At 33.8% G+C, this 11,833-nt stretch overlaps 1 protein-coding gene across 2 annotated transcripts; it reads right to left on the minus strand.

Moving 5' to 3' along the window:
* Positions 1-1,614: 1,614 nt before the first annotated feature.
* cabp5b (calcium binding protein 5b) lies at positions 1,615-9,409 on the minus strand. Of its 2 annotated transcripts, none has more exons than XM_051106111.1 (8): positions 9,331-9,409; positions 7,527-7,685; positions 5,747-5,819; positions 5,248-5,278; positions 4,363-4,506; positions 4,112-4,221; positions 3,888-4,035; positions 1,615-1,916 (listed from the first exon to the last, which is right to left on the minus strand). In XM_051106111.1, exons 3-8 carry the CDS (start codon positions 5,792-5,794, stop codon positions 1,888-1,890), a joined length of 510 nt encoding a protein of 169 aa, XP_050962068.1. In that variant the 5' UTR covers positions 5,795-5,819; positions 7,527-7,685; positions 9,331-9,409; the 3' UTR covers positions 1,615-1,887. The 2 variants fall into 2 exon arrangements, with proteins under 2 accessions (XP_050962068.1, XP_050962069.1); XM_051106112.1 differs by lacking the exon at positions 9,331-9,409 and adding an exon at positions 8,014-8,042.
* Positions 9,410-11,833: the final 2,424 nt, after the last annotated feature.

Genomic DNA, 11,833 nt, shown 5'->3' on the forward strand with positions numbered 1-11,833 from the left:
TTTTGCTGTGTTGAGCTTTTCTTCTAACACTTCTAACTCTGACGAGTCATTCAGTCCCTGCTGCTGGAGAAACAGCCCCACAGCATGGGTCTGATACCACCACACTTTACTGTTGGGATGCTGCTGTGCAGATGATGAGCAGTGCCTGGTTTCCTTCGAACATGATGCTTGGAATTGAGGTTCATCAGACCAGAAAATCATGTTTCTTACAGTCTAAGAGTCCTTTAGGTGTTTTTTTGCAAATTGCAAGTGGGTTTTCATATTTCTTTACTGAGGAGAGGATTGAGTTTGGCCACACTGCCATAAAGACCGGATCGGTGGAGTGTTGCGCTGATGTTTGTCCTTCTGTAAGTTTCTTCCATACGCATACATCATAGAGCTCAACTAGAGTGACCATCTGCTTCTTGGTCACCAGTCTAAACAAGCCCCTTCTCCATCAATTACTCAGTTTGGCCAGCTTTAGGAAAAGTCTTGGTTGTTTTTAAACTTCTTCCATTATGGATAATGGAGACTACATGCTTCTGTGAACCTTCAATGCAGCGGATTTTTTTCTGAACTCTTCCCCAGATGTGTGCCTTGTCGCAATCCTGTTTCTGAGCTCTACAAGCAGTTCTTATGACCTCAGTGCTTGGTTTTTGCTCTGATATGCATTTTCAGACCTTTTATTAACAGGTGTGTCTTTCTAAATCATATTCACTCAACTGAATTTGCTATGGAATAACTCCACTTGAAGTATAGTAACATCTACAAATGATATGAATGCTGCTGAGCCAAATTTCAAGTGTCCCAGAAAAGGGTATGAATACTTATGCAATGAAATCATTTCCGTTTTTTATTTTTGATAAATTTGCAAAGTTGTAACAAATCTGTTTTTTGTTTTGTCATTATGGTATATGGAGTGTAGGTTGAGGTGAAAAAAATAATTTAAAGCAGTTTAACATAAGGCAGCAACATAAAACGTAGAAAAAGAGGGTATGAATACTTTTGCATGGCACTGTACATATATTTATATACATACATGCATTTTCTTTTAATAACAAAAATGATACTAAAATAAATAATATATTATAAAATATATTAAAAATTCTTGACAGTTATCCTATAAAATGTTTATAGTAGAATTATTGATAAATACATATATTTTTAAATTAAACACATCTGTTTGTATTACTCTTATTTGTAAGTAGATTTGGTAGAAGTTTTCTTTAATTAAATTTATGTATATGTAGATTGAACTTGCATGGGGAAATGACAGGCGGATTATGGCCGACTATGTCTTTCATAATATTTGCTCATGTAATGCGTCTTCTATTTAAAATGTCTACTGTATATGTAAGTATGTACAAACACACACTGATGCACTAAAGCAATTAGAGAGAGGATAGACTGTGGTCCCGTCCTCTGATGATTTGTCATTTTTACTGATGAGCTTAACTAAAGCCTAGATGATCAAATTACGGCAATATCAGGTCACACACACACACACACACTAATGCAAAATTAATAACAGTCTGAGAGAGTTTTTAAACTTGGTTTTATGCCAAAAGTTCAAGTATGCATGTCCACACACAATCCAGTTGGACACAATCCAATTCTGAACATATATATCAGACATGCACTGAAATATTGTCACATAATACTGCTATATAACAGCATCATCATTTACAGAGTGTATGGAGGATTCAGTATTTAAGATCATGTAACAATAAAGTAAAACAAAGTGGCACTCAGAGTAAGATAAAAATACACAAACAAAGTGGTATAAAATAATGTTCCCAAATGCATAGTACTGTCGCCGGTGACCTTATTGATTGTCCGAGTCTCTGATGCAGATGTTTTCTTCTTTGGAGTGTTTTTCAGGCCTTCTTCAATGTCTCAGGTGTATTCTCAGTTTTTAGACATCATTCTGACAAACTCTAAAGGAAAAAGATAAAAGAGACATTTAAAAAAGTTTTAACTAGAGAGCCTAAGTTGATACTTGCAGATCTCAGTAAGTCTCAGTATCCAGTCCATAAATTTCAGATGTTACTTAGCAACAGTGACTGCCTAAAATGCATTATCATATTAATCTACTATTTCTAGATTAAAGGAGAACTCTACTTCCAGAACAACAATTCACAAATAATGTACTCACCCCGTGAAGAAATTATGTTTTTTGAGGAAAGCATTTCAGGATTTTTCTCCATATAATGGACTTCACTGGTGCCCCGATTTTGAACTTCCAAAATGCAGTTTGAATGCAGCTTCAAATGGCTCTAAATGATCCCAGCCGAGGAAGAAGAGTCTTATCTAGCGAAACGATCAGTTATTTTTTTCAGCAACAAAAAAAAGTTGTGGACGCGCATCCCAGAGCTTGTGCTACACAAGCTTTTGTGCTTAAAAAGTATACAAATGATTATTTTTCGAAAAAAAAAAAAACAATGACCGATCGTTTTGCTAGATAAGACCCTTCTTCCTCATCTGGGATCGTTTATAGTCCTTTGAAGCTGCATTTAAACTACATTTTGGAAATTCAAAATCAGGGCACCAATGAAGTCCATTATATGATGCAAAATCCTGAAATGTTTTCCTCAAAAACCATAATTTCTTTACGACTGAAGACAGAAAGACATGAACATCTTGGATGACGGGGGGTGAGTAAATTACTTTTAAATTGTTGCTCTGGAAGTGGAGTTCTCCTTTAATATTAATCAATATTTCTAGATATCTAGAATATATCTAGAAAACAGTTTATAATATGTGGAAACTCACATTTTTGTAGAACACTTCATGTGAAGAAAAAAAAATCACTTGTTTTAAATATATATATATTGAATTGAGTCAAAAAATAAACAACACTCTAAAGAACAAAATCTGTACATTGCATTGTGTTGTGTTTTAAAATGGAAATGTCTATAAAATTAATGGATAATGTCCCGTAGGTTTTTTTTTTTTTTTTGATTCAGAGAATACTAATATGGTACGAAATAAACATCATTAAAAATGCTTAATATGTTATGTAATTTTATATTTATTTAAATTAAATGTGTTTAAATTATAAAAAATATTTTCTTTAAAACAAAAATACTGAGGGGCAAGTTTAAAACACATTTTCTTTTTCTACTTTTTCTATTATCAGGGTCACAATGAGCACATTCTCGACCTCTCAGTTAATCTGTGTCATTGGAGGTTCCTGTGAGACATGTGAGAGCGTGTGCTCATGGCACGTTTGAGCTAAAATGGTCACTTTACACAGCCATGACCCACTATGTCCTCTGAGCCAACTGTGAATGAAACAGCGCAGGTGTATAGGTTGTTGGATCCCTTACAGTCTTGATTAATTACGGAAACACCTCCGCTGCTCCGACATTAATATATTAAAGAACGTTCAGCCACAGTAATTACTGAATAAGGTCAGTCAAGCAGGATGGTGTCTAAAGATCCCTTTTCGTGCATTTCCGTATGTGGAAAGGTCTGTAGATCTGTTTGTGTTACAGATGTGTGGCAGTGCTAAACTAGAACGGTGTGAAGATCATCCTGTGTCACTACTAATTTCTAAATCAGGCTTAAAGAGACAGTTCAACCAGAAATGAAAATTAATTTACTCACCCTCATGTCATTCCAAACCTGTAAGAGTTTATTTCTTTTGCTGAACACAAACAAATATATTTTTAAGGATGTTGGTAACCAAACAGTTGCTGGAAGTCACTGACTTCCATAGTAGTGAAAAAAATATGATGAAAGTCAATGGCTACCATCAACTATTTGGTAAACAACATTTGTCAAAATATCTACAGTAAAAGAAACAAACTCATACAGGTTTAAAACATGAGGCTTAGTAAATTATGACAATAGGTCAACAAAAGTATGCCGTCTACATTATTTGATTAAATATTAATCTATTTTACCCTCAAAATCAACAGTCCCGTCTCCATTGTTGTCTGCTTCTCGGACCACAGCTTCTATTTCTTTCCTGTTTGTGTTTTCACCAAGCAGTTTCAGCATCGCATGCCTCAGTTCTTCGATGGTGATAGAACCGTCACCGTCCATATCAAACTACACCAAAACATAAAGACATTACATTCAAAAATTAAGTCTTTGAAATTGAAAGAAAAAAGGCAAATTTTCTCACCTCTTTAAATGCATCTCTTAACTCTTTTAGTCCGATCATTCCAGCTGTTTCTGCCAGCAGCTTTGGGGCCATGAGGTCAACAAAATCCTGGAAATCTACACTTCCTCCAACTGAAAAACAAGCAGATCCATGTGATCAACAGATGATAAATAAATAACTGAAACTTCTATGGATTAAGAGAATAATCTACAGTATTTCCGCTAGAGTGACACAAAACAACATGAATGTGAGAGAGATATAAGATGTCTTACGGTTCATGTTGATGTTCTGGCTAAGTTCAAGCAGTTCCATCTCAGTGGGCATGTAGCCCATCGTCCTCATCAGGTTGCCCAGATCTTTACAGCTGATCAGACCATCCTTATCCTTATCAAACTCGGCAAACGCCTCGCGCAGCTCTGCAACACACACAAGAACACTGAATTACCATTATATATATACAGTTGATCAATAGCTTACATACACCTAAAAAAGTAACATGCATTTGGTACAGTCTCTCTTATTTTGATAAAATAATTAATATTTTGCAGATTCTGCAAGGTGTATGTAAACTTTGGGTCTCAAATGTATATAAAATTTCAAGCTAGGAAAGGTAATGACACATTAAAAAAGGAATTTTAGATTCTTCGCTATATCTGGGTCACTAATCTAATAAGTAAGTCTGTGACTTTGATCATGTGACTATTTGTACAGATGGTACAAGATTTGGAAAATTCGAACATCATTCTCAAATCAGGCTTGTGGAGTTTATGCAGCTTGTTTTTGATTTTTCAATTCAGCTTTTCACTTTAATGGATAGTAATATAATGTATCAGCATTTGTTATAGTAATTTAAAAAGACTATAAAATAAAAAAAAGAGTTTCAGTGGTGCTCTCAGATTCTGATGGTTGATTTCAGCGAATTGCATTGGCATCTGGCATTTCACATCTGGTTTGCTTCTCATTCCGTAAGGTTAATCTGGTTATATAAATGAACCAGAAATATGGATATGAACATTTACAAAATAAAAAAACAGTTCATTTACAATAAACAATCAGTTACTCTGTTAAAAGTAAATATTAAATCTGTGTTTAATTGTTGGTTTTAAATACAGTTTTTATTTTGTTTCAGGGTAAACACAGTAAAACAAATGACTTACCATCTATCTCCTCATCAGCAAGCGGACGCTCCTGTAAAACAGCTACAGTTAGGGCTCCTTTTTATGTATGCATCAGTTTAACACATTTACCCACATATTTGTATTCAGTAGAACTGAACATGACCTTAATATAAAGTTTATGTAAGCAACAATTTGTTGTTATCTGTTAAGACCATTCTCTCAGATGTAAAATATCATGTTTTCTGCAGGCACTCATCAATCTCTAATATCCACTAGCATAAAGAGAAATCATTTTTCTACTAGACAGACCAGATCGGATATTTATAGAGGGGTATTAACTGATTGGTTTTGGATGAGTTCAGCAAAAGTTTAGTATGTAAAAAACAGATTCTTAGATCAGTGAGGAATTTCAGGTAACATTAGCTACCAGAGCTTTGTGGGATTTTGCAATGTAGCGGTGTAATCAGTACCACCCAGTACTAGAGTACAGGACAAAAAATAAAAAAATAAAAGAATAGATAAAAGCCAATAGACTTACAATGTTTTTAGCTCCTCTCAGGAAAATGCACGCCGGCCCCAGACTCATATCTGACAGCTTCTTCTGTGTGTCTCTAAAAATGTTCAAATATTTAACATACTGTAATGTGTTTTGTGACAAAATTAACATTACTTAAACTAAGTCTGCAACTAATGAATATAAAACCAGATTGTCTCAACATGCCATCAGATACTTATTAGTTGTTTAGTTGTTATTTATTATGATAAACAACATATTTTATATATATATATATATATATATATATATATATATATATTTTATAGATAACAATAACAATACTAAATATTTTAATATAAAAAGTTATGTAACACTTTACAATAAGGTTCCATTTGTTAACATTAACTAATTACATGTCATTTAATATTAATTTGAACATTTACTAATACATTATTAAATTCAAATTTGTATCTGTTAATATTAATTAATAGACCTGAGCTAATATGAACTAACAATGAACAGTTGCACTTTTATTAATTAACATAAACAAAGATGAATAAATACTGTAACAAATGCATTGCTCATTTGTTAGTTAAAATTAGTTAATGCAAAATTAGTTAATGCATTGATTAATGTTGACTAATGGACATTGTTGTAAATTGTTACCAAAGCTTCTTAATAGAATGGTAAAATTTTAAAGGTCATGTTTGTTAACATTAATTAATATATTTATTATAAACCGTAAGCAATAAATGTTTTAATCTTTTTTTTTTTTTTTTTACCTTTCCCCCTTCATTTTTTTCAGTCCAAAAGTTGTTTTATGGTAGGGGTAGTCTTTAATGATAAAAGGTTCTTTTCTAGCTTTATAGTTATTTTTATATTAAATTATAAATATAGAAAAATTACAGTAAATGATGAAAATGCAAAATATGTTTTTTTTTTAAATTATAATTTAAATATAACAGGACTGTTCACTGTTCAAGTTTAAAGACAGTAAGAGCTTCTGCTCATCACCGCTGCATTTATTTGACCAAAATACAGTCAAAAAAGTAATACTGTATAATATTTTAAACAAATAATTTCTATAATATACTTTAAAATGTAATTTATTCTTGTAATGGCAAAGCTGATTTATTTTTTTTAACGACTTTTAGTCATCTTTGTCCGTGGTAGTTAATAAAATTACATTTGTTCATTGTTTGAATTAACTAATGTTAACAAAAACAACTATTATTTTTAAAAATGCTTTGGTAAATGATGAAATGAAGTTAACTTATTTAACTTAACTAAGATATTAACATAATAAATGTAAAATTATTGTTCATTTTTAGTTCATGTTAACTGATATATATTAAAAAAAGCTGCGTTAAATAAATTGAATCATTTAATTATTATTTATTCAACTTATTAATTAGTGTTCATTTATTGAACCTATTAATAAATGTTAATTTACAACCTATTTTGGGTTTATTTTAAGCAAGAAATATAGTAATTTTTAAGCAATAGTTACTACCCAGAAGGTTGGGCTAAACTTTTAAACCAACCACCTAGTCAAACATTTGTCTATATTCCACCCAGTGCTGGGTTGCTTTTAGCTCAGCGTTGTATTAGTGTAGAGTGTAGTTAACTAATGTTAACAAATTAAAACTTTTTGTAAAGTGTCACAAACAGAATTAAGTGATAAAAATATGTAGTAAGACAATTCTGCAGTGAACCTGTGCCTACATATTTATACTATAAATTTTGTGTAAGTAGAAACCTAACTCTTATACTGCAATTCAAAGCACTGTAACTGAAGTTTCTAACAAAAATATTTCCTCACCTATTTTGTCTGTTTTTCTGTCCACAGGAACGAGTGGAGGAAGTTTTGTGCTTTCCAGTTTTGTTCTGCTTCGAGGTGCTTCAGTCAGCCAACTCTTCTTTCCTCCTGTTCTTCAATTCAGAGCAAGAACAAACCTTCCTCACTGTCAGTCACCAGCTCCTGAATGATTAAACGATACAGAGGGAGGGAGCAAGTCAGAGAATAAACGCACGAGTGAGTAAGTGACAGTGGGAGAGCAAGAGTGAGAGAGAAATAGGATCAAATCCAGCTTCTTAAACAGAACCAGACAAAACAAGTTACTGTGACTGCAAATGGCTGACCGGCTTTTACTATTTATTATTACTCTTTTTATTCTTTGTACATTTTAATCTTTAAAACATCAGCATTAATTTATAATTCCTTATAATGAACAAATATTCAATATGTAATGCATTGAAATTCTTCATAAATAAATAAGCTATATATCATTAAAATTATTTTAGGTTACCTTAAATGCTCTTCAGTGCAGCCGTTTCCTTTAACTGCAGATGTAAATGTACCATAATCCACATGAGTGTGTGTTTTATGTAAGGACTGAATATGATGACGTATTACACCGTCATCATGTTTATCAGTGTGTTATGTCTGCATGCATACATGACTTGTTACGTAAACTGCTAATGCACAGCATTTTCTTGAATCCTAAAATGTGTTTGCGTAAGAGTAGCCCAGTAATCCCAGCGCCCTCTGCGCTCACCACCATTACTGGTACTGTATGCTAAGATTACTTCTCAACAGACAGAGAGAGATAGTGGGGGTCAAACTGGTCTGATCAGAAAAGAGGATTAGAATAGTGCAATAAAAAAAAGTCAAAATTATCATATGACAGAATGAGGTATATTGACAAAAAAAGAGCAGGCAGAATGATATTTGGAGAGGATGTGGAAAAATGATGTCATTATAGCAGCTTCTGAAACAGCTTGAAAACAGAGATGTGAAATGGATAAACAGAAATATCTACAGAGAGAAAAACCTCATGGTTACTATGGAGACTGATGGTGAAATGTTGGTGAAATCACAATGTTTTGACATCATCTAAATTGTTTGTTACTGTCTGTTTTTTGTTGAATAAGAATGAGAGAGGACACCAGACACACGTCTCTGTAAATCAAAACGTTTGGTGCCAAGAGAGTGTGAAAAATAAGACAACGTAGACAAAGAAAAGTAAGCGTGGCATCTAGAAACATCCTTAATTGACCGTTTGCAAACAACTTGATTGACAGACCATCTGACCAATCATAATGCCAAAAACAAATCAGAGAGGAGAGTAGATTAAAGGTGCATTTATGCCATATGGTAATTACTGTAATTATGAGAAACCAACTTGTCAAAAGCATTCCCATCATCGTAGAACTTGTAATTACAACTTGTGAATTGGGAGCTTTCTGAAAGCTACGACTTGTAACCAAATGACCACCACAGATTTATTAAGGGCTATGTTTAGGCATTGATAGTCCAAGGGTGTGAACAGCTCCCAGCAGAACATCACGTGTTGTCATCACAAAATTATGGTAATTACGATATAAATCCAGAATACTTCAGTGGACTTAAACTTGAAACATTGTGTGTACTGACATCTTTCTGCAGTTTAAATATAAATTGGTTCTGATGTTCATTCATGTTTTTTTTTCTCCATGTTTTAAAGGGGGTCATCAGATGCCCATTTTCCACAAGTTGATATGATTCTTTAGGGTCTTAATGAAAAGTCTATAATATACTTTGGTTAAAAATTCTCAATGGTAGTGCAAAACAACAACCTTTTTACCTTGTCAAAATCAGCTCTGGAAAAATCATCCCATTCTGGTCGAGGCTGCTTTAAATGCAAATGAGCTCTGCTTGCCCCGCCCCTCTCTTCTTTCTGTGGAGTGACGAGCCTGTTTACTTTAGCCGAGTTTACCAGCTAAACTTGCTAACTAGCACATTATTAGGAAAGGCGATAGCAAAGATTCATAAAAAAAACCCTTATACTCACTTCTGCTGTAGGTGAAGCTGGATCATGAATGATTTGCGCAGGAGTAAATGACGACCACTACGTTCATTATTACATCCAGCAGCACAACACCTCAATCGTTCAATGCTCCGGCATCAAAACATGGAGGTCGGACTGTTACAACTGATCTGAGGTAAGACGCTCATGTCAATCAGCTATCGTGGGAGGGGCCTCTGTTGGTGTGACGCAACAACGACAGGCATCTGAGAACGGCTCGATCTGAAAAAGGGGATATTATTTTTACAGATTAATTAAAAACCACTGCATGGATTTTTATCATTATAGGGTAGATTTGTACATACACTACCAACACACATTAATGTTCAAACAACATGTAAAAGTGAACTTAGCATCCGATGACTGATGAAGATGATAGGTTCACGTGTCATTGATCTAATAAGGCAATATACTGATCTGTCATGACACATTAAAGAGCCACAAAACGGTATTTATTGTTTGAATTTCTTAAAATCTTCTTTTTCTTCTTTACTTAAAGCATGAAAAAAACAATGAATGAACATCAGAACGTATTTTATTTAAAGGGTTTATCGGATGCAAAACTTATTTTCACATAAATAAATGTGTGTTGGCAGTGTGTGTACACAACCACCCTATAATGATAAAAATCCACCCAGTGGCAACATGCAATAGACATTTTTCCTGAACGTTTTTCCTGAAGGATGCTTTGCATTTCCGGTCTCCAGTGTTTCTAGTCAAATTAGCGTATATTCTGAGCTTTCCAATGTCGCAATGACCATCATTTGTCAGTGCCTCACTCCTCAAAGTTTAATGAGTGTGTAGATGACATGAAGCTGCCGACGTTACATTAAAAACAGATGGGTGCTATATGAATGGGTTCCTATGGAGACCGGAAAACAGAAGAGCATTCAGTTGGAAGTTCGAATTTGTAATAGCGGCGCTCATCGTTTACTCAGGCAAAAAGGTCTATCCACCTTATTTTTCCTATAAGAGTAGGTGCAGCCATTTGTACATTTTTTCTGTCTGGCTTCCGGCCTCATCCACTTTCAGCTATTTTTAGCTGCACAAAAAACTCGTTTTGCTGCTTAATATTGCAAACTGGTGTGTCTTACCATATTATTTTAATGTATTATTTTTAAATATAAACACACTGGTTTGTAGTGCAAACTCTTTTACCATTTACTGCAATTTACTGTATTAAAAAATACATCGTTTTTAATTTTTTTAATCTAAAAATTGTGTTCAAAGTCAAAAAAGTAATATTGTATAATGTTTAAAATAACTGATTTCTATGACAAAACTGAATTTTCATTAATTAGCAGCCATTGCAGTCGTCAGTGTCATATGATTCTTCAGAAATCATTTTAATATATTGACTTGATGCTTAAGAAACATTTCTTCTTATTATCAATGTTGAAAACAGTTTTGCTGCTTAATATTTTTGTGGAAATCATGATTCATGTTTTTGTCAGGATTTTATCAGCATCTCCAACCGTTTCACCGTTTGTATCACTCTACTGTCATTTTATAAATAATACTGTTTTTGTGTTACAGAAAGTTTTTTAGGCGAGAATGTACTTGTTGCAACTAAAAATATGCGGTTTGTTAATAATGATAAAGTCCATTTTTTTTTAGTAATGTTCAGTAGTTTCAGCGGCCATTCAGCGCTCATGACTTGACTTACCTCGGCCATATCTTCTGGAATTTGCCGCTGGCTCTGATGTCTCTGTAATGGTTAAAAGAGATATAATTTGTTTGTGTTTGTGCTTGGCAGCTATAATGGCTGTTTAATCTTGTTTTGTGTGTGTCCAGTGTGTTGAAGCACATTGCCATATAACCTGGTAGGATTATAACATCTGTCGAAACATATCTACCACTTTTTGCTATGAAAAAAAGCTTTATCTAACACAGTATAAAAAAAGCATTGCTCCACATTCCGAATTATGCCAGCATTATGTAATTCAACTGTATTAAGCTAGTACTAAACTGTGACACACATTACATCACACACATTTCTAAACACATGTCTCCTTCTATCTGTCTCTTCATCTTGCGCTGTCTCATGCATTTTTGATTGTATACAGGCCCCTGAACCCCTCTGTGATATTCTATCCTTTTTATTTTCTATTCTGCTCTCACAGGGTTCAGTGAAGGAAAATAAAATCGCTGACAGTGGAGCCCTCCATCCCCAGGTGTGTGTTTGGTTGCTGATTGAATGTATCCGTCCTCCTGTGAGTGTGTGAGGGTGAGTAGAATCTGATAGTTCCTCCCCCTTCCATGCCATCAGCGACTAGATAGA

This window comes from Labeo rohita, chromosome 3, assembly GCF_022985175.1.
Source record: "Labeo rohita strain BAU-BD-2019 chromosome 3, IGBB_LRoh.1.0, whole genome shotgun sequence".
Taxonomy (NCBI): Eukaryota; Metazoa; Chordata; class Actinopteri; order Cypriniformes; family Cyprinidae; genus Labeo; species Labeo rohita.